Source organism: Vombatus ursinus, unplaced genomic scaffold (genome assembly GCF_900497805.2).
Source record: "Vombatus ursinus unplaced genomic scaffold, bare-nosed wombat genome assembly UNPS02000580.1, whole genome shotgun sequence".
Taxonomy (NCBI): domain Eukaryota; kingdom Metazoa; phylum Chordata; class Mammalia; order Diprotodontia; family Vombatidae; genus Vombatus; species Vombatus ursinus.
The window spans coordinates 752352-775926 of NW_020940358.1; the positions used below are offsets into that span (position 1 = coordinate 752352).

Consider the following 23575-nt stretch of genomic DNA (forward strand, 5'->3'; position numbering starts at 1 on the left):
AAAAAACAAAATTGGCCAAATGGAAAAAGAGGTACAAAAATTCACTGGAGAAAATAATTTCTTAGAAATCAGAATTGGGCAAGTGGAAGCTAATGAATCCATGAGATATAAAGAAACAATAAAACAAAGTTAAAAGAATAAAAAAATAGAAGAAAATGTGAAATATCTCATAGGAAAAATAACTGACCTGGAAAACAGATTGAGGAGGGATGATTTAAGAATTATGGTATTACCTGAAAGACATGATTAAAGAAAGAGCCTCGACATCATCTTTCAAGAAATTACCAAGAAAAACTGCCCCAATGTCCTCAAACCAGAAGGTAAAAAAGAAATTGAAAGAATCCACTGAACACCATCTGAAAGAGATCCCAAAATGAAAACTCCCATGTAAAACAGACTTTAGAGGAGGGACAGGATAAAAAGGAAGAAAAGAATAAACAGAAGAAAACTGGATGGAGGCAAATGCACAGTTAACAATCATAACTGTGAATGTGAATGAACGAACTCACCCATAAAACAGAAGTAGATAGCAGATTGGATTAGAACCCAGAATCCAATAACATGTTGTTTGCAAGAAATACACTTGAAACAGAGAGACACACACGGAATTAAAATAAGGAATTGTAGCCAAATCTATTAAGTTTCAGCTGAAGTAAAAAAGGCAGGTGTAGCAATCATGATCTCAAATAAAGCAAAAGCAAAAACAGACTTAATTAAAAGTCATAAGCAGGGAAACTATATCTTGCTAAAAGGAATCATAGACAATAAGTAATATCATTACTAAACATATATGCACCAAATGGCATAGCATCCAAATTCTTAAAGGAAAAGTTAAATGAGTTATAGGATGAAACAGACAGTAAAACGATACTAGTAGGGGACCTCAACTTTTCCCTCTCAGATCTAGATAAACATAATCATAAAGTAAATAAGAAAGAAGTCAAGGAGATAAATAAAATCCTAGAAAAGTTAGATATGACAGACCTCTGGAGAAAACGAAGTAGAAATAGAAAGAAGTAAAACTTTTTCTCAGCTATACATAGTACCTTCACAAAAATTGACCATGTGTTAGGACATAAAAACTTTACAATCAAATGAAGAAAAGCAGAAATATTAAATGCACCTTTTTCAGACCACAATGCAATAAAAGTTACATTGAATAAAGGGCCGTGAATGCAAAGATTAAAAGTTAACTGAAAACTAAATAATCTAATCTTAAATAATGAGTGAGTCAAAAAACAAATCATAGAAACAATAATTTCATTAAAGAAAGTGACAATGAGACAACATTCCAAAATTTGTAGTTTGCAGCCAAAGCAGTACTTGGGGGAAATGTATATCTCTATATGCTTTTATCAGTAAAGGAGAGAAAGAGCAGATAAGTGAATTGAGTATGAAACTAAAACTAAAAAAAAAAAACCTAGAAAAAGAACAAATTTAAAACCCCCAACTAAACACCAAAACGGAAATCCTGAAAATCAGAGAAGAGAGTAATAAAATTGAAAGTAAAAAAATTATTGAACTGGTAAGTAAAACTAGGAGATAGGTTTATGAAAAAAACAAAATAGTAAAATAGACAAACTACTGGTTAATTTGATTTAAAAAAAATTTAGAAGAAAACCAAATTATCAAAAATGAAAAGGGTAAATGCACCACTGATGAAAATAAAATTATAGCAATTATTAGGAGTTATTTTGTCTAATTATATGCCAGTAAAACTGACAATCTAACTGAAATGGATGAATATTTATAAAAATATAAACTTCTCAGATTAACCAAAGAAGAAATAGAATACTTAAATAACCTTATCTTACAAAAAAGAAGTTGAACAGGCCATCAACGAGCTCTCTAAGAAAAAATCCCCAGGACCAGACAGATTTACAAGTGAATTCTACAAAACATTTAAGAACAATTAACTCCAATACTATATATAAACTATTTGAAAAAATAGATAAAGGAGTCCTATCAAATTCCTTTTATGACACAAATATGGTTTTGATACCTAAACTAGGAAGAGCAAAAACAGAGAAAGAAAACTACAGACCAATTTCCCTAATGAATATCAATGCAAAAATTTTAAATAAAATACCAGCAAGGAGATTATACAAATATACCACGAAGATCATATGCTATGATCAAGTGGGATTTATACCAGGAATGTAAGACTGGTTCAATATTAGGAAAACTATCAGCATAACTGACCATATTAATAATAAAAACAACAAAAATCATATTATTATCTCAATAGATGCAGAAAAAGCCTTTGATGAAATACAACATCAATTTCTATTAAAAACACTAGAAAGCACAGGAACAGATGGAGCTTTCCTTAAAATGATAAGTAATATCTACCTAAAACCAAAAGCAAGCATTATCTGTAACAGGGATGAACTTGAAGCCTTTCCAAAAAGATCAGGAGTGAAGCAAGGCTGTCTGTTATCTCCACTATTATTCAATACTGTACTAGAAATGCTAGCTATAGCAATAAGACAAGAAAACCAAATTGAAGAAACAAAAATAGGCAATGAGGAAACAAAACTATCACTCTTTGCAGATGATATGATGGTATACTTAGAGAATCCTAGAGAATCAAGCTGAAATAATTACCAACTTCAGCAAAGTTGTAGGATACATAACAAACCCACATAAATCATCAGCATTTTTATATACTACTGACAAAACCCAGCAGCAAGAGATGGAGAAAGTTCACGTAAAGTAACTGCAAACAATATAAAATATTTGGAAATCTACCTGCCAAGAGAAACTCAAGGATTATATGAACACAAAAATTACAAAACACTTTTCACACAAATAAAGACAGATCTAAACAATTGGGACACTATTTATTATTCATGGGTATGCCAAGTCAATGTAAAAAAATGACAATTCTGCCTAAGTTGATTTACTTATTTCAATGCCATACCAATAAAACTACCAAAAAATCATTTTATAGAGCTAGAAAAAATAGTAACAAAATTGATCTGGAAGAACAAAAGGTCAAGCATATCAAAGGAATCAATGAAAAAAATGTTAAGGAAGGTGGCCTAGCAGTACCAGATTTCAAACTATATTACAAAGTGCTAATTATCAAAACAATCTGGTAATGGTTAAGAAATAGAGTCATGGATTAGTGGAATGGATTTGGTACACAATACACAGTAGTAAACTATCATAGTAATCAAGTGTTTGATAAATCCAAAGTTTTAAGCTTTTGGGGTAAGAATACAACATTTGATGAAAAATTTCTAGGAAAACTAGAAAACAATTTGGCAGAAAGTAGGCATAGACCAACATCTCATACCATATACCAAAATAAGGTCAAAATGGATACATGATTAAGATATAAATGGTGATATCATAAGCAAATTAGGGGAACATGGAAAAAGTTACCTGTAAGATCTACAAAAACAGTAAGTTTATGACCAAACAAGAGAGAGGATCATAGGAAGTAAGATGGATAATTTTGATTACATGAAATTTAAAAAGTTTTTGCACAAACTAAATCGATGTAGCCAAAATTAGAAGGAAAACAGGAAACTGGGAAAATAACTTTACAGCAAGTTTCTCTGATAAAAGCTTCATTTCTCAAATATATAAGGAACTGAGTCAAACTAATAAAAATAAGAGCCATTCCACAGATGATAAATAGTCAAAGGAATGGGGCAGCTAGGTGGCGCAGAGGATAGAGCACCGCCCCTGGATTCAGGAGGACCTGAGTTCAAATCCAGCCTCGACACATAACACTTACTAGCTGTGTGACCCCTGGGCAACTCACTTAACCCCACTGCCTAGCCAAAAATAAATAAATAAATAAATAAACAGTCAAAGGATACGAACAGGAAGTTTTTAGAAGAAGAAATCAAAGTTATCATTAGTCACATAAAAAATGCTCTAAATCACTACTGATTAGATAAATGCAAATTCAAACAACTCCGAGATACCACCTCATACTAATCAGATTGGCTAACATGACAGAAAAGGAAAATGACAAATGTTGACAGAAAAGGAAAATGACCAAATGTTTGCAGTTTTCAGAAGAAGAAATCAAAGTTATCAATAGTCACATAAAAAATGCCCTAAATCACTACTGATTAGATAAATATAAATTCAAACAACTGAGATACCACCTCATACTAATCAGATTAGCTAACATGACAGAAAAGGAAAATGACAAATATTGGAGGGGATGTGGAAAATTTAGGACATATACATTGTTGATGGAGTTGTGAGCTAGTCCAACCATTTTGGAGAATAATTTGGAATGATGCCCAAAGGCTATAAAACTGTACATACCTTTGACCCACAGTACCACGACTAGGTCTGTATCCCAAAGAGATCAAAGACAAGGAAAAAGGACCTATACGTACAAAAACATTTATAGTAACTCTTTTTGTCGTGGCAAAGAATTAGAAATTGAAGGGATGTCCATAAGTTGGAGAACGGCTGAACAAGTTGTGGCCTATAATGATCATGGAATACAATTGTGCTATAAGAAATGATGAGCAGGATGGGTTTGGAAAAACCTGGGGAGACTTATGTGAACTGATGCAAAGTGAGTAAGCAGAACCAGGAGTAACAGCAATATTGTAAGGGTGATCAACTGTGAAAAACTTAGCTACTCTGATCAAGACAATGATCCAAGATAATTCCAAAGAACCTATGATGAAAAATGCTATCCTCCTTTAGAGAGAGAACTGATGAACACTGAATGCAGATTGAATTACTTTTTTTAAAACTTTCTTCATTTTTATTGTTTTATTTTGCTTTCTTTTGCAACACGGCTAATGTGGAAATACGTTTTGCATGACTTCACATGTATAATCAATACCAAATTGCTTGCTTCCTCAAGGAGGAGAGAGGGGCAAGAGGGGAAGAAAGAATTTTGAACTCAAAATTTTAAAAAATGATTGTTAAAAATTTTTTACATGTAATTGGGAAATACTTAAAGAAAAATAAAAAGAATTAAAAAAAAAAGTGGGACCATTCCTTGTAAGGCATCTTGGATGCTGTACAGAGGATTGCTGCTCAGGTATAGCTTGAATTAGATGACCTTTGAGGTCCCTACTAACTTTGAAATTCTATTATTCTAAGATTCAACAGGAATAAGTCACAAAGCTTGTGGTCTACTATGACCCTCTCACCCAGCTCTTTCAAAAAACTTTGCACCTACCTCTTCTTTCTCTATCTAGAATGAACAGAGTTGGTTCTCTTTGCCCTTTCTCCTCCTTCCCCCATGCTCAAGCCCTTGCAGATATTCTACTGTTTTTACCTTGTCCCTGATGTAATTCAGCTTGCTTTTAGAAAGTCATTTCTCCCTATTATCAAGGTCACTTTGAAATCTATCCCAATCTCTCCAAGTATTAGCAGCACCTTCTGCAAACTTAATGAACAGACTCCATTCTGGCTTCCAGGTCACTGATGAAGAGATTGGGTGACACTGGCCTTGGACACACCACCCTGGGCAAACTGGCTCCACTGGCAATGCCTCCATCCACCAAGCATTCCCTAAACTCCCCATCTAAAAGAGGCCTTAGAGGTAGAGGCTGTGCCCCCAGTGCCTGGAAGTGAAGAGTCCAAACCAGCGGGCTCCCTCTAGCTTACTGAAGAGGGCACTCACTTGTCAATACTATAAAATAAACATTAAGCACCTACTGTATTAAGAGCTCAATGCTAGACACTTGGAAAAGAGATAAAACAATTTAAAACAAAGCTTAGTCTCTGCCCCTATGGAACTTCTGTAAGGGGATAAGATAGCAATACAGGCATCTATGGTCTGATGGATGTTTCAGACAAGGGAAGTGGGAACAAGGAAGGCTTCTCAGAGGAAGTAGCACTTAATTTGGATTCTATTGGATAGGTAGGTATTGTACAGGTGATGAGAGTGAAAGGGTGGATATTCCAGCCATTAGAAGTAGCTATTCCGATACAGATTGGACGTCCCTGACGTTTCCTTCCAACTCTTGAGATTCTGTGATTAGGACAAAGACAAAGAGGCAAAGGGAAGGACATAGTACACATTCCTGGCATACAGTGTTTCAGTTTGGCTCAAGCACAGAGGTGCATAGAGAAAGTAATATGAGATAAGGTTAGATAGGGTGGTCTGTGGAAAAACAAGCACAGTAACACATTATTAGTAGAACTAATTGCAAATTGGCCCCACCATGCTGGAAAGCAATTTGGAATTATGCTTAAAAAATGACTAAAATGTCCATACTCTTTGACCTATAGATTCTACTACTAGGCATATATCTCAAGAAGGTAAAAGACAAAAAGAAAAGTCCCATATATTCTAAAATATTCATAGTAGCACTTTTTGAAGTGGCACAGAACTAGAAACAAAGTAGATATTCACTGATTGGGAAAAACAAGTATGGTACACAAATATATTGGAAGCATTAGAAGACTCATACAAACTGATTTTAGAGTAAAGTAAGTAGGACAAGGAAAACAACATACACAATGACTATAACAACATAAATGGAAAGAACAAAAAAAATTTTGAAGGCAACTGAATGTTGTGTATTTAGAATGATTAAGGTTGACCCTTACAAGATGATAAAGTAATGCACCTCCCTCTCATCATTTTTTTTTCTTACTTTATTATAAGGATTGACTTTCCTGGGTAGGTAAGGGAGAGGGATAAAATCGGAAATCAAGGTACATAGAAACAAAAAGACAGTTAAAATGTAAAATAAAACCAAATAAGATTAAAATCCAGTGAATTTATAAGAAAAAAAGGGAATAGAAAATAATGATCAATTAGGAGAATCCAGAGAAGCACAGGAAGCCTTACATGAATTCATACAAAATGAAGTAAGCAAAATCAGGAAAGCAATATATCCAAATGATTACAACAATGTAAATGGGTACAACAACACTAAAATAATGACTATGTTTGGTCCCAAAGAAGAGACAAGAAAATGAGTCTCCTCTTCTTTCTGAAAGTGGGGGAATATAGGTATGGAATTTTACATATACTATCAGATTTTACTGAATGTCAGACTCCATTGTTAGTTTTGCTGAACTATTTTTTTAAAAATTTCTTTATTCTGCGTCATAAGGGATGGCTCAATGGGTAGGGAAAGAAGAATGGATATATTTAGAAATGATATAAAAGCAAAATATATCCACTAAAAGATTTTTCATGGAATTGTAGCATTGAATCATATCCTTAGGGGCCTTGAATGCCACGCTAATGACTCAGGACTTCATTTGGCAGGCAATAAAGAGGCATGGACTGTTTCTGAGCAAAGGAATGAAACAACCAGATATAAACATTAAAAAAAAAAAGATCTTTGGTCTCTACCTTCAACTCTCTAGTCATGAAGAAAGGAAATTACATTGGTTTTAGCTCTTATCATGTCCACATTCTGTTAAATAAACCCTCAGTTGCTACTCTCTATTTAGCAAATCTTGAATATCTCCCATTGCTTCATATCATTCATAGACTTCCAGCTCTAAATCTAAGATTCTATGATGCCCGACAATGCCAGACACTATCCCACCTTCTTGCCTTTGCTCTTGTTGTCCTGGATACCTGCAGTGGCTTCCCCCTATCTCTACAGGTTGAAATACTTTCTTTCTTTTGAGGACCACATCAAATGCTACCTCTTCTAAGGAGCTTTCTTTAAACCCCCTAGCAGGAAGTTATCTTTCGCTTCTCAGATCTGTGATAAAACTTGGTCCATACCTTTCTGGTGCATTTATGATGTCTCCTATTGTAGTTATTTGTATCCTTATCTTATCTTGCCTACTAGATTATAAACTCTTTGACTTACAAATTTTGAATTATAAATTCTAACTTCTTAGCCTGGTATTTGAGGCCCTCTATAATCTGGCTCCAACCTACCTTTCTGACATTATTTCACATCATTCTCCTTCATGCACTGGAATACTAGCTATTTTCCCAATTCAATATCACATTTCCCACTTCTGTGAATTTGCACAGGCTATCCCCAATGCTTGGAATACACTCCTTCCTTCTTCCTCGTTTTTTTTATTTTGATTTATTTTATTTTATTTGTTTTTGTTTTATTTGGGGGATTTTTTGGGGTTTTTTGTTTTTTTTTTAGGCAATTGGGGTTAAGTGACTTGCTCAGGGTCACACAGCTAGTAAATGTCAAGTGTTTGGTCTGAGGCCGGATTTGAACTCAGGTCCTCCTGACTTCAGGGCTGGTGCTCTATCCACTGTACCACCTAGCTACACCCTTCCTCGTTTTTTTAGAACGCATCTCTTCTATCAAGACTCAGAAGTTAGGCCAGGTGCCACCTCCTCCAGCTACCCTTTCCAAACCTCCACAGCTGAACATGCTTTCTCCTGCCTCAAATATTTCTTTCTTTCTTTTTTTGTGTGTGAGGCAATTAGGGTTAAGTGACATGTCCAGAGTCACACAGCTAGTAAACTTCAAATATTTCTAAAAAATATTGTCTGGATCTGCCTTTTACCCATATCACTCCCACTTTGTGTTATATCTATCTGTGGACTTATCAGAAACAAATTCTCCTCCACACCAAGGACTTTTTTTTTTAATCCCCAGTGCTTAGAATAGTACTTTATATGTGATGAATGATAAATATTTGCTGGGTTATTTACTTTGCTGGGTTTTGCACATAGCTGGCATCAATAATGTTTACTGAATGTGTATCGATTTTACCTTCCCTCTTAGGTTGTATGTATCAACAATGTTCACTGAATTACTTAAGGAAAGAATGTTGATGGATAGAAGTTTCTCTATTAGAATGTAAGCTCTCCAAGGGCAAGGACCATATCTGCTTGAATCCTTTTCACTCTGTATATAGCACTGCCCACAGCCAGGAATATGAAGCAACCAGTTAACACTTGTTAAGCAACCACATAAATGAAGCTAAGAGTTAAGTAATGCAATCTTTTTTTCTGTTCCCTAATAAAGGCCAGACACTACCCCTACCCTCTTCTCCCTTCTCCTTGCTTACCACAAGGATTAAGAAACAGGAAGAGTGACTAAGCTGCTTAAACCCTTTGTTTCAAAAAGTCCATTATACCAGGCATCTATTCCAAGAAGATCAAAGGCAAAAAGAAAGGCCTCATATGTACCAAAATATTGGTATTTGAGCAACCCTTTTTGTGGAAGCAAAAAACTGGAAACATAGTGGGTGCCTATTATTGGGAGATGGCTGACCAAATAGCTCATGAATGTAATAGATTATGACTATGCCACAAAAAAATGACAAATATGAGGAGGCCAGAGGAACATGGGAAGATTTATACATGGTGTGAAGTAAGCGAGATCAGGAGAACAATATTCACAATGTTTCCCAAAATTATAATGACTTATCTTGATTCCAGAGAAGAAAAAAATTACACGCGCATCCTTCCTTGTCTTAGAGGTGGGGGAACTACCAATGTGGAATGTCGTATACGTTGTCAGATCCAGTCACTTTATCAACTAGTTTTGCTTGATCATTTCTCTTTGTGACAAGCAAAGAATAAATAGGGAGGGCTGTGTGTCCAGATATGAATGCAATATAAAAACAAAGGGAATCAAAAAACTTATTGCAAAAAATGGCTCCACATGAACATTCCAAGAGCAAGGGCTAACCATGTATGTGCCCTACCCCATTTCATCTCCCCAACAGGGTGGTCCAACCCTGAATTATGCATACAGTAGGCTCAGTGAATGCCACATGAGTGGCACATAGAGCACACCTAGCGAGTGGGCAGAGTGCCTAGGAAACGGCACACTGTTCTGATTACATCTCTAGGGTTTCAGATGACAACAGCACCCTGGGCATCAGCTACCTGAAGGCTGGACATCAAAGCACCCCCTTAGATGACCCTCACTCTAGGACCAAATGCTATGCCTCAGTTTCCCTATCTCAAAAATCTTGCTTCTCCTTGGATCATAGGTATGGGATGAGGGGATCATATTTCTGTAGCACTAAATTCCATGCCTAGAACAGCCCTACCTCAGATACTAAAAAGGGCTAGCTCCCCACAACCTATCCAGCTCTACAGAACTGGGTTAGTTCAGAAGGATTACCAAATCTTCAACACTTCCATGTCTGAGCTTGCCATCATCCATCTTCTCTTCCAGCCCCCTTCTGACCTCTCAACCCTCTCTACTGGTTCCCCTCTCCAAACTCTCTGGTGCCATCATTCATATCAGACTGAATCTTAACCCTGGTCATGGACTCACTAGATTCTGGTAAGGTATTGTGTTCTAACCTTGGCCAGGGGCTGGACCCTCAGCTAGTCACAGAATAAGACCACTAACCCTAGCCACAGCGTTAACCCCGGCCACAGGAGCCCTGACCTTAGCCCCAGAGGAGGGAACCACAGTCCCACACCATGCCACCTGAATGCCAAAACTGTCTACAACAAGAAAGCCATGGGGTCCTGCCTTCCTTTCTATCCCTGAGCCTGGTCATGAGTTGGCTTCCCCCTTCCTTCCCCCCTATATCCCCCCCCTGCCTTATCCTTGCCAGCTTTGATTTCTGTCTCACCCACCAGTTTGCCTGGCCTCCCCCCACCCCCCACCCTGGGCCTGTTTACTGGCCTCTGACAATGGAGCTTTGTGGCAAGAACCTTCAGAGTCTGTCCTTCCCTCACCCCCACACAGGCCCTATCACCCCAAGGTCTGAGTCTCCTCTGTCTTCCTCCCTCCAAAAAGCCAAGCCCTTGCCCACGGTGGTACCAGCCTCAGAGCAGCTCCACAAGAGCCCAGCCCAGATAAAAACTGAATGAGAATGTGACTGTAAAAGTACAGAATTGTGTCCATCCAGGTGTTTGCTACTACGTGTGTGTCTGCGTGTTTACAGCTTTTCATACATTGACTGTGTGGTTAGGCGTATAAAAGACAATGTGTGGCGATGTATGCCTGTGAGATTGTATAGACTGATGTAGAGGATAAAGATGCTTGTGTATGTGATTGTGTATATGTGATTTTGTGTGGCTGCATGTGTCCATGATACTTGTATACATGTCTGTATATATATATGTAATTGTGGGCATGGATATATGTGACTATTATCTGGAGATGTGAGCATGTGTGTGTGTGTGTGTATGTATTTCTATATATATGACCATGACTATCTATATAACAGTTTCTCCCTTTGTGTGTACATGGATGCAGATATAATTACATGTATATAACTGTGCATAACTATGTGTATATTCACAATCTCACAATCACCTCACAATGACAAGTGCTGCTGGCATAGGGCACTAAGGAAGAGAAGTCTCTGGGGACCCCTCCCTTCATCCCTGGGACTTTGGCCACAAGCACCTCACCAGCTTTTCCTGCTGCCCACCTTAGGCTCTGGGGAGCCAGTGCCCAGCAGGCATTACTGTCTTTATAGCAACAGGCACCCACTGTCAAAGCCTCCTCCCTATTTCCTAATCACTACAGCAACAGCCATGCATGGAGGGCCAAGGAGAGGCCCCAGACCAGCAGGAGGGGAGTGGGGGTGATGCAGGACCAGCATCTGGTTATGGCAGAGCCAGGCTAGCATGCCAGGGCACTGCCCATGGCTCTGGGCCAGGGGTTCAGGAATTTGCAGGGGCTAAGCTCTCTGCCATTTAGAATGAGATTCCCCCAAGGATTCTGTCTAGGATACCCTAGGCTTCCTGCTAGGGTCTAACCTGCCCTTCCTTCAATGTGCCCAGCCTGAGGAAGGGGCTTCTGGGTACCATGAGAGTCCTCAGACCATGGGTCTATCCAAGGCCCCTCCCTCACCACTGCTTGCCACCAGCTAGGAGGGAAACTAGGTGAGACTGGCTCAGTCGTCATGGAAACCAGAGGGCTCATCACCATAGCAAACTGTGGCAGCAGCTCTTCTCTCCCCCCCACCCCAGAAAGGCAGGTCTGGGTGGGCAGCAGTAAGTAGTCACTTCCCATCCCTCTCCAGAGCTAACCAAGATCACCCCAATTTCCAAGCAGAAGGATGGTGCCCAACAGGCAGAGCCCTGGGTCCCTTTTAGGTCTCCAGATTTTGGGCACAGAACACTTGAGTTTGTTCTCTCAATCCCAGACACCATTGCCAGTCCCTCATTTGACCCAAGGTCACAGACTTTTTCCCCTAAAGGAGACAAGATGGGCCACAGCTAGGGCGCCCTTTTTGTGTGTTAGGCTCAGTAAACTCTTTTCCCTCTCCAGACTTCGGCAGTGCCACAGGATTCTGACCCCTTCCAACTCCCACACTCTCTAGACTCCAAGGTGATGGGCACTGCCCTGTAACAGGACACCCTGGGTGTGCAGTCTCCACTGGCACAGAGGCCATCTGGTCAACATTACAGCAGAGGCGGGGATACCCAGAGGACAGGTGCCAGGCAGCTATTGAGATGAGGAAGCAGACAGGGTCACAAACAGGTTTCAATGAAGCTGGGTTTCTTTTTTTACAACTCAAAGCCTTGCAGAATAATATAATGAAAAGAGCAGTGAAGTCAAAATAGCTGGGTTCTTGTCTCAGTTCTGCCTTTAACTGATTATGGCCCTGATCTAGACCCTTTACTTCTCTCTTTTTTTTTTTAAAGGCATTTGGGGTTAAATGACTTGCCCAGGGTCACACAGCTAATGAGTGTCAAGTGTTTGGTCTAAGGCCGGATTTGAACTCAGGTCCTCCTGACTTCAGGGCCGATGCTTTATCCACTGCACCACCTAGCTGCCCCTGACCCTTTACTTCTCTAAGACTCATTTCCCCATCTACAAAATGAGAGCAAAGGTAACTTCTAAGGTCCCTTTCAACTTTTACATTTAATGGTTTATGATTTTTCCATCCCATGCTTTACACCCTTCAAGTCAACAGTCATTTACTGATTAACCTACTTTGTGCCACACCCTGTGCTGGGTGCCTTGGGAGAAATAAGGCAAACCTGGATTCCAGTCACAAAATTAAAGAATTTCAGAACTGGGAGGGCCCTAAGAGGCCTGCAAAGAAATTAGAATCCTTTGGACAACATCCCCAACAAGTGGCTGTCCCATTCATTGCTTGAAGACCTCCCACTACAGGAGCACCCACTCCCTAGCGAGGCAGAGCATCCACTTTTGGGATGGCACTGTTAAGGCATTTTCTCTGATATTGAGCCCAAACATGCTTCTTTGTAACTTAGATCCCTTGTTCCTAGTTCTGCCCTTTTATGCCAAGCTGAACGAGATTTATCCTTCTTCCATGTTACTCAAAGTCCCCCAAAGCCTTCTCTTCTCCAGACTAAATAGCCCCAACACTGATCCTCATGCTTTGAACCTGAAGCCTTTCATTTTTTTTGGCTGCACTCTTCCAAACGCTCTTCAATTTATCAATGTCATTCCTAAAATATGGTACCTAAGATTCAGACAGATTTTTGGAGGGACACTGCCAACGTGGGAACTTATTTTGCTTGACTATGAATATTTGTGATAAGGATTTTGTTTTTACATGGGAGGGAAAAAGTAGGGAGAGAGGGCACATGTCCATTAATTGAAAAAACAAAATAAAAAATGTTGTGCCCAGACGTGGCCTGAGCAGCACAGAGGTAGAACTATCAATTCCGTCATTCTGTAACTCTGGCCTTCTTAATACAGCCCAAGATGGTATTAGCTCTCTCAGCTACTTTCTCACACTATTGATTCACACTAAACTCTGATTCCAATAAAAATCATCATATCTTTTCCAGACAAACTGCTTCTCTAGGCACATCTCCCCCCAACTTGTCAATGAGCTCACAGTCTACTTGGGACCATGAAATGGTGAGACAATTCTAAAGTATGGTGTATAAATGTGGCTTGAATCATGTGATCCCACTCACTATTAGAATTCTGAAAGGCAGTGTGGTCTAGTGGAAAGGGCCCTGGACTAGGAGACAGGAGACCTGGGTCTTTGTCCGTCCATTCACCACAGGACCTCATACAGGTTCTTCATGTGTCAAATGAGAGGGCTGCACCCCACTCAGACTAACTGATCTCTAAGGCCCCTACCAGCTCTGACATTCCAGGAGTCTGATCAAATGAGATAATAGATGAGAAAGCATTATGCCTTTACTTTAAAACATTCTAAAATGGAAAGAAGCAATATTAGTATCATTTAAGTTTCTTGGGGCCAGGCTGTGTCTACACCTCCCTTTTTCCCACAGCACCTAGCATGGTGACCTCCCGACACATGAAAGTCATTCCATAGACACTGGATGAGTGAGTGATTATGATTAATTTAAATCATTGTTTATTACTAAAAAGAGAAGCAGAGGAAAGAACACTGGCATTGGAGTCAGAAAACCTAGATTTCACTTCCGGCTCCAATATTTATTAGCATGCTACTCTAGACAAGATACTCTTTGGACCCTCAGTTTCTTCATCTATGAAATGGAGATAATAATACTTGTACTACCTACCTCACAGGGCTGTTGTGAGGAAGGTATTTTTGCCAATTTTAGAGTGCTATATAAATATCAGCTCTTATTTTTGAGGGAAAGACAAATAGAAGAATCAAGGCAGGAATCCTGGAGGAGGTTGAACCTGAGCTAAGCCCTGAAGAATAGGAAGGGGGTGGTGAAGGTATTACAGATTGGATATGGGGTCCATGGGCGCCTTTTCTCCCTGCTCTAGTGATGGCCATAATAGGAGTTCCTCCCTTCCTCGAACTTTTTTCTTGGTCATCTGTAAACAAGGGGGCTGAGAGTACAGGAGCCCTCAACCAGTCCCTGTCCCAGTTTCTGTGCCAATGACCAAGGCAAAGTAGCATCCCACACCCTAAGAGACTTCTCACCCTGGCAGGGCCCAGGATGCACCTGTGATGGTACAATGGAAAGAACCCAGGGTTTTGTGTCAGACGGTCATTGGTTTGAATCCTGGCTTTGTCACATGTATAATCCTGCACAATTCATTTAACCTCTTAGGGCCTCAGTTTCCTTAGGGGGTTAGACTACGTGACTCTTAAGATTCTTTCCCCCTCTTGATCTATGATATTTCGGCATTTGGCCTTTGGTTCATTTCACTGAAGGGGAGAGACTGAACCCCCAAGAGGGAAGGTAATTTCTTCCCTTTCTTGGGCAGGAACACCTTACCTTTCAGACTGCCTATCGGGCTGCCTGGCCTGCTCTTCATGAAAATGAGAAGAAGGGACAGAGGGAGGAAGGGAGCTTTGGAGGCAGCTGCACTTCTGGACCCAAGAATCCACCTATTTGCACCAACAAATCCAAGCTTCCTATATGTCCCCAAAAGCCTCTGTGTTTCCTCCTTTGGCACTTCACCCCAGAAGAATTCAGGACTTATGGACCCCACATACAAAAGGAAAGACTGAGGCACTGAGCATAGAGAAAGGGGTAGCTACAGGGCTAAAGCCAGTGACCCTGGCACGTGGAAGAGGTTCAACATGCAAAAAGGGTCCAGACAGGCTGGGGCAAATGTTTGGAAGGCAGATCCATATGAGGGAAACCACAGCAGCTTGGGTATATCCCTGACCTGCGAAGGGAAGGCAGGGAGGTTAACCACAGAGTAAGCCAAAAACAATTCACCCCCACAGCCTCCCAAGCCCTTTATCTAATAGGGGACTGAGGCCATAGACTGTGCCAGGGGATAGGACTGGCTTGTTCCATCCTTCAGTACCAGCTCACCCTGGGACCCTGGAGACTGACCAGAGAAGAAAGAACTCCTGTTCTCCAGAGTTGGGGCTTTATTATCCAATGATTCCCAGGGATCTAGCACCAGCTGACAGGATCATGCTCAGGGGTCATCTGGCTAACTCTAGCCTAGGCGGCCCTTACAAGGCTTGGAAGGTCCCATGAAATTGAAGGGGTTCCTCAGGGCACTAGGGAAGGGAGGGGGGAGGCCACTCCCTCCTTTTAGTCTAGATATGGCCCAGCTTTGCCATCACCAAAAGAAGAATCAGACCTAGGATTAAAGCCCTACAGTGGAAAACCCACATATACCCCAATCCTACTTCTAGGCAGAAAGTTCAATCTAACCTAAATCTGTCATAACAGTATATTTCCTCTTTGGAAGCATCACTTTTGAAAAACTTCTCTCTCAGTCCTCCTCATATTTGATCCATAGCTCTCAATTCATGATATTCTGCCCTGGAGACACTCTTCTATTCCCAAACTTCCCACCATCCCTATGAAAGATGAGCTTTGTTTACCCATCTTAAAGAAGGGGAAGATGAGGCCAGTGCCTGGGACCTGTCTCAAAGCATGGAGGAGATCAGAGCAATCTAGCTTTCAGGTTCCAGGATCCCATCTCCTGACAACAGGCCCAGGAATCTCACCCACAGGTGACCTTAGCAAGAAGTCTGAGACCGGACTCCACTCCCTTCTTGTCCCTTGATCCACTCCTGAAATTAGAAGAGACTCAAGTGGCAATGACTTCTCTAGATGTCTTTCAATAGGTTATCACTGGATACCCAAAGATGGACTTCTTCTAAGGGTCTTAGAAATGGTGGCATTCCACCTCAAGGGGCCCAGGTAAGAATGGCAATTCATCAATTTCTGAATGCCGGCCTCAATTCAGGGCCCATGTACCACTGGCTGGCAGGCACATGCCAGTTTGGGAGTACAGCCAGATCTATAGCAGCCAAAGAGGAAGCATGAACTTGGACCCTGGGACCTGGGCGGGGCCTCACAACCAGAAAAGCAGACAAGATAGTAACACTCCTGAATTAGGGGTCAGGGCGAACTCCCAAACCTGGCATTCAAGGTCAGCCACAATCTGGCCCCAATCTACCTATGCAGGTCTCTCTCTCTCCCCTCCTCCCTAACACACTCTCTCTGCTGCAGTGGGGCCAATCTCTTTCCCAGCTTTTGCATGTATTATGATCATTACTATCTCTGTTCTTTTCCCTCCTCTTCCCTTCCACCTAATCAAAAGAGGATTTATCCTTCAAGGACCAGCTCAGGTTATCCCTCTCTCCAAGAACACTTCCCTGATGACTCTAGCCCACACTTTAGCTCCCAGGTTAACATTTAACCAGAAGCTTTAGCCCTGTCTCCCCAAAGTAGTCTGGAAAGAAGAGACCTTGTCCTACCTCTCCTGTGTTGCCCAGCCCTGGACAAGTAATATTGGCCCAATTAATCCCTAGTGATTGATTGAAGCAAAGACATAGGTAGCAGGAGAAATGATGAAAAGAAGCTGCCAGAATGAGGCAAAAGTGCCCCAAGGTTACAGATCTGACCCAGGGATATTAGCTTTGTGTCACAAAAGAAATCCAGAGGCAAATACTGATATTCTAAGTTCCAGATTGCACTTACCCAGAGATCTGGAAGGCTGAACTGTACCTATTCATCCCTCCTTCCCCATGCTGGATGGAACAGGGCTCTCTGCCCCTAACCAAATACTTCTCTGCTCCCTTTCATCCTCCAAACCCCTAATTCCTTACCTTTTCTTCAGAGCCTAACTGAACCTCCTCACTCCCCCCAAACCTACACAGATCTCCTCTGCTTAACCCTGGAAGCTCATAATCACAGAGAGCCTACCATTGCTTCATAAATCTTAAAGCATTCAATAAATCTAAACTATTCTTTTCTCCTAAGCTTGGGTTAGAGTTCCCCTGTAGACAAGAGTCATATCTTCTCCTATCTCCCTCACACCTTGGACTTGCACAGGGCTGGGTACAAAAGAGGGTCACAAATGCTTACTTAAAGGAATGAATAAATTGGAGGCAAATGGGATGCTTTGAAACCAAATCCCAAGCAGCCTGAGCGTGGGTGTGGTCATTAGTGCTAAAGGGGACAAATAAGGTGGCAGGTGCAGTGCCTAGAGTCCTTTTACCCAGACACAGAGACTCCTGGGAACCTGGTTGGATGAGGGTTCTCCTTCCTTCTTCCTGAAACTTAAAGCCCTAGAACTTAAGCCTATATTTTTGGTTCTCAGGACCTTCCAGCCTAGCCCCACCTCCCCATTCCCATTATGAGCAGGGCAATGCCCAGAGAAGGAACAAGGAGGCACAAACTGCCAGGAAGAAGAAAGGAATGATGGGATCTAGATTGCTGGAACAGACCCTCTGACCAATAGCTAGCTCCAAAGAAACCTAATCCAGTTCCTGGCTACACCATCAAAAATCCCAAAGGTCCATTTAGAAATGCAAGCTTCTAGTCCCTTTGCTCAGGGTTTCCCTGCTCACAACTACAACCTGACTGAAGCCAAGGCTTGAGTTGGGTCTAGCTCATGACAGAGGCCTGTGACTCTAACCACCCTGGATTTGGTCTGTAGGCAGCCAGGGGTGGGAAGGAAAACCTCTGAACATCAAATATGGCACAAGGATTGGGGTGAGATTGGACAGTGCAGGGAAAAGCACAATTGACAACAGCTGGCCAGGGGTTGGTCGGCTATCAGATGACCACAGCTGTCCCCTTCCCATCTAGGGTCAGCACTCTGGAACTCCACACCTGGCTTAGGTCAGAGAAGAACTGAGACCTGACAATGCCTCCATGAAAGAGAAGGTGTTATGGAGAGAAGGGGAACAATTTTGGGGGAAAATGAGAGATGTTCTAAGAGTTATAGAACATATAACATTCAGAGCCTTAGGGATGTAAAGCACCGCAAATGGGACTGAGAAATCAGGGAGAGGGAAAAACCCAAACTGAGGAATTTGGCAAGGGGAGGTTGGGGGTGGGGTGAAGGCCAGAAGACTGGGATTAGAAATCCTTAATCCAGAACTGTACCTCATTAGGAGATATCAGGGAAGGCAAAGGGCCAGGCCATCTACCTTTCCACAAAGCTTCTCTGGGAGGCCTGGATACCCTGGTTCCATAGTTGGAGGTATATCTCCATGGAGATTTCCCCACCCAACTCATAAAGGAGTAAGTCTGATCTTGCCCTCTCTATTCCCAACCAGCCCTGGGGAACACGGGTGGGTAAGTGGGGGAAAGGACTTCATTTTAGATGTGGAGGAGCTATTCCCAGTTGGGCTGCTGAGCACGTTCAAAAGTAATTAAGAGTTCACGAAGCATAGACGTCCCTGACATACCATGCCCTATGACCCAGAAGAAGGGCCAAACCAACCTGGGCTCTAGCTTCCCAACCTTCCCACTTCCTGCCACCCTGAGCAGTCCTGTCTGCCTACCCCCTCTCCCTGGCTGTGCCCCAGGGCCCTGTGACTGGTCCTAGGGGAGCAGCCAGAGCTCCACTCTGCTACGGGAGCCTCCAGCTGTGATGACTCAGCCAGCAAAGTAGGCAAATGTCAACCCAAGGAAGGAAGAGGTCATTGATAGACCCAGGGCCCTGCCTGAATCCTCCAGCCCAGTCTCCTTCCCTAGCTCCTGGCGGCAGGGACAGGAAAAGCAGCAGGTTGGCTTGTAGGAAGGGGAGGGGAAGGAATGGTGTCAGTGCCCCCATACAAAGAAGGGGAACGGAGGAATCCCTGCTCCTAAGGCCAATAGAAAATAGCCAGAGATTTCTAAACTGGTCTCAAGAAGGCACAGTGACATGGGAACCTTTCCTGCACCTGCTGCCTTTAATAGGAGCCTGCAGCCAAGGAGGGGGGAGGGGGGTTAGAAGGAAGACGGTGTATAGGAATGTTGATCCCACTGCAGGACTCCTGATCACTATGCACAGAAGTCTCCTGTATAACACTGGACATTTTATCTCACCCAGGGTCACAGCCATGTCACTGCTGAGACCACTACCCTCAGACATTCTCAACTCTTTCATCCAACAAGCATCTTTCTTTATCCCCTCCTTAAATACCCATTCCCCCTCCCCTCTCATAATATACCTTGGCAACCTTGCCCCTAGCTGAAGCTATTTGATTTGATTTGGTCTCAGGCTGGGAAAGGTAAAAGGCCAGACCCTGCCCTATCTTAACGCCCTCCCTTGCCTCTCAAAGGACCCAACGTCAGGGCAGATGCAGCTCTGACCCACATATGCTCTGGACTTCCTATAAATAGCAGTCACACACAGTCACAGCTTGCCAGGCCCCCCAGTCACACCGAATGCTGGACCTGGGGCAGGCAGTATCCAAAGGTTAGCACAGACATCCCTCCTTATCAGAGCTGTTTTTTGTTAGGGGAGAAGACCTATGGGTGCCCTGTCCTGTTCACCATCCTAAAGGCAAAAGTGGGATGAAGGGAAACAGAGTTTTGTCTTCTACCTGGCCAGGTTAATATCTGAGTGGGAAGGGGTTTGGGGGTGGGGGAGGAAATAGGTACAGAAAGAGAGAATTCAGTGTCTGTGTTATTAAGCTGGGCCAGAACAATCCTTGGCCAAGTAGGGCTTTTTTGGGAGGCTACTCATGCCCACCTGGTGCCCAGACCATGAACACTGATGTGCACCCACAGCTGGGACTGGTCTTCATCTCATCCTCTACACAAACACAAACACACACACACACACACACACACACACACACACACACACACACACACACACACACACACACACACACACACACACACACACAGTTACATAGTCCTCTAGTTAAATCAGGCAGGCCAAAGCCCTGCCTGATGGTTGGAGATGAAGTGGGGATTAGGAAATGTCCAGTCTCCTGCACCCTTGAGCCCCCCCTGCAAGGCCTCTGGGCTGCCTCCCACCCAGCAGCCTCCTCTGCCCCCCTCCCCTCACAACCTGCCCCATAGGGTCCCAGCTATTGGTCCCCCGTCTCAGAGAGAGCTGGACCCTCTCTCTCCGCTCTCCCGCCCCGTCTTCTGCCATCCCCCCAACTCCACCTCCCCCCTCCCGCTCACCGGGCTGCGCCGCTTCAGCGTTACGTTCTTCCAAAGCAGGAGGTGCAGTTGGTGCAAGAAGCCCATGGTGAGGCCGGACCGAGGACCAGGGCTCGCGGGTCGAGGATGGGACTGACAGGGTTGGGATGGAGAGGGTGAGGATCTTTGGTGACTGGGGTGCAAGGCTGGGTCTGTTTTTTAGTGGGTCGGAAAGTACAGGATCTGGGGCCGAGGTTGGAGCAAGGGCCCGAGACCTGGGGTCCTGGAGCCGAGCAGCGCTCAGCGAAGCGGCCGCCGCCGCCCTCCACTCTGCGAGCTCTGCAATGACTGAGGGGTCCCAGTGCCGGGCCCCCGGTTCGGCATCGCCCCCGGCCCGGCCCGAGGGCTCCAGCTACGGCTTGGCCTCTGCAAAGCACCTCAAAGCGCGTCCATCCTCCAGACAGGAGGTTCAGGGATCATGGGAGAGCAAGGAGGCCAGAGGCTAGGGATGCTGATGCTGATACTGGGGCCCGGGTCGGGAGAACGCAGCCCGACCAGCAGCCCAGCGCAGCAAGGCACAGCGAAGGCAGGAGTGCGGCGCAGCTGAGCTCAGCTCGGCTAGGCTCGGCTCCGCTCGGCTAGCCTCCTTGGCCACCTCTGCTGCATTGAATTTCCGAGAGGAGAAGGACCCGCCCCTCAGCTGGGGCCGCCCCCTCTTAAAGGGGCAGAGACGTAGCACCCCACCCCTTCCCCGACACTCCAGAGGGCGCCCCAAGCCCCAGGCTAAAGCCTTCTCTTTCCGGACCTTCCCACTTGGGATCCACACCCCTGCCCGCTTCCCAATCCACTTGCAACCACTCTTCCTGCTAAATTAACCAGTAGCTAGCTGAATGAACAAGTATCAGTTAAGAGGGCACCATGCAACCATCCCCAAGGTCCTCTTTCTCCCTCTTCTGTGTATGCCCCTTCAGAGGCTGACAGGGACCCCAAAATCAGGGCCCTTTTGAGGGAGGGTAACTTTCCTTCCAGAGAGGTGTGTAATTTAGGGCTCAGTATGTACTTGGGAAGATAATGGTTTGGGATTGAAAAGGGAATGGTGAATGGGATGGGTAGAAGATAGGGATGGAAGGTGGAGATGGGATGTGAGGGAAAGGCACTTTGTAAACCTTAAAGTGCCATACAAATCTGTTGTATTGTTATGGGATGGAAAGTTAGAAACAGAAGGTGAAATAGGTTAAGATAAATATGGAGATGAGATTGGGATAAGGATAGGATGAATATAGGATGGGATGGAGTTAGGATGAGGATGGGTGAATAGAACTGAGCAACGCTCCAAATGGAATCTGGCAAGAGTAGAAAACAGCAGAATTATCGCCTCACCCATCCTGGGCATAACTCTATAAATACAACTTAACATGTTTCCTTTTGTGTGTGTGTGTGTGTGTGTGTGTGTGTGTGTGTGTGTGTGTCCCATCACACTGCTGATTCACATTGATTTTGCAGTTCACCAAAATCTTTAGATCTTTTTTCCCCATAAACTGTTATCTATTCACTACTCCCCCATTTGGCCTTTAAAGCTGTTTTTTTTTTTTAACCCAAGGTTAAGACTTTTCATGTTGTTAAATTCAGACCATCATTCTAGCCTATCAAGATCTTCTTGGATATTCACTGTTATCTAAAGTATTGGGGTGTCCCTCTTAGCTTTATTTATACCCACCTAACCCGGGAGCCCCATCCATATATAAATGGGATAGAGCTAGAAATAAATAGAACCTCAGAATTGGAAGAGATGTCCTGGTCAGCCCATATGACTGAGATTCTCTGTTAAAATATCACAAACAAGTGGTCATCCAGCCCCCTTTTAAAGACCTCAAGTGAGAGAAAACCCACTGTTTCCTGAGGCAGTCCGTTCTACTTTTAAACAACTCTACTTTTTGGGAAGTTCTTTTTCTGAACCAAGCAGGATATAGCTAATTCTCTTCCATGTGACAACTCTTCAAATACCTCAACACTACTACTATGTCTCCTTTCCTCACCACCTACCTCCTCCAGCCCAATTCTTCTCTTCTCCAGGCTAAACATAGCACTGTTCATTGGGAACAGTGGGTGTATTTGGAGACAGAGGACTTTGGTTCAAACCTTGCCTCTTTTACTACGTCTGACCTTAAACAAGTCACTTAACCACTCTGTGACTCAGTTTCTTCATTTTCAAAATTAGGAGAATGGATTAGACGACTTCTGAAAAGGTCCTTTCCAGTTCTAGTATTCAATAATAGTCTATATCAGTGGTGTCAAACTCAAATAGAAACAAGGGCCACTAAATCATACACAGTTATCTCTGTAGACCACATACTAAGGCAGCTAAGTGGTACAGTTCAGCCCTAAGTTCAAATCTGGCCTCAGATACTTACTAACTGTGTGACCCTGGGAAAGTCACCTAACCCTGTTTGCCTCAGTTTCCTCATCTGGAAAATGAGCTAGGGAAAGAAATGACAATCCACTCCGGTATCTTTGTCAAGAAAACCCCAAACGGAGTCATGAAGAGTCAGACCCAACTGAACAAGACCACATGCTAACTTAATTTTAAAAAGCAATGTTATCTATGTTTTATTGTATTTTTATTTATGTTGTTAAATATTTCCCAATTACATTTTAATTTGGTTCAAGGGGTACTTGGGAACATTAAAGGCTTCATGCAGGCCATGTGTTTGACACCTCTAAACAGATGATTGTACATTGAATGCTCAAGGGATCATCTGCCTTAACCCCTGTGCTGTTCAATAATTCTCTCAATGATTTGATTTGAAGTCCTAAGAAGGCTTGCTTGTCAAATTTACAGCTGACACAAAATTGGTAGGGGTAACTCCTGCGCTGGATGACAGAGTCAGGATCCAAAAAGATAACAAGATGAAATTTTAACAAGAATAAATGTAAAATTCTATACTTGGGTTCAAAAATTCATGATCATAGTTATTGGATTGGGAAGCTACA

The 23575-nt window shown here is 42.9% G+C and overlaps 1 protein-coding gene across 1 annotated transcript in view; it reads right to left on the reverse strand.

Annotated features, from left to right (window-relative positions):
* Positions 1-20788, reverse strand: part of ABCA2 (ATP binding cassette subfamily A member 2) — a 72968-nt gene extending 52180 nt beyond the window's left edge. Inside the window, exon 1 of the mRNA XM_027849055.1 lies at positions 20627-20788. Coding sequence (XP_027704856.1) covers positions 20627-20692 — 66 coding nt within the window. The 5' untranslated portion in view covers positions 20693-20788. The remainder of the gene's footprint in view (positions 1-20626) is intronic.
* Positions 20789-23575: the final 2787 nt, after the last annotated feature.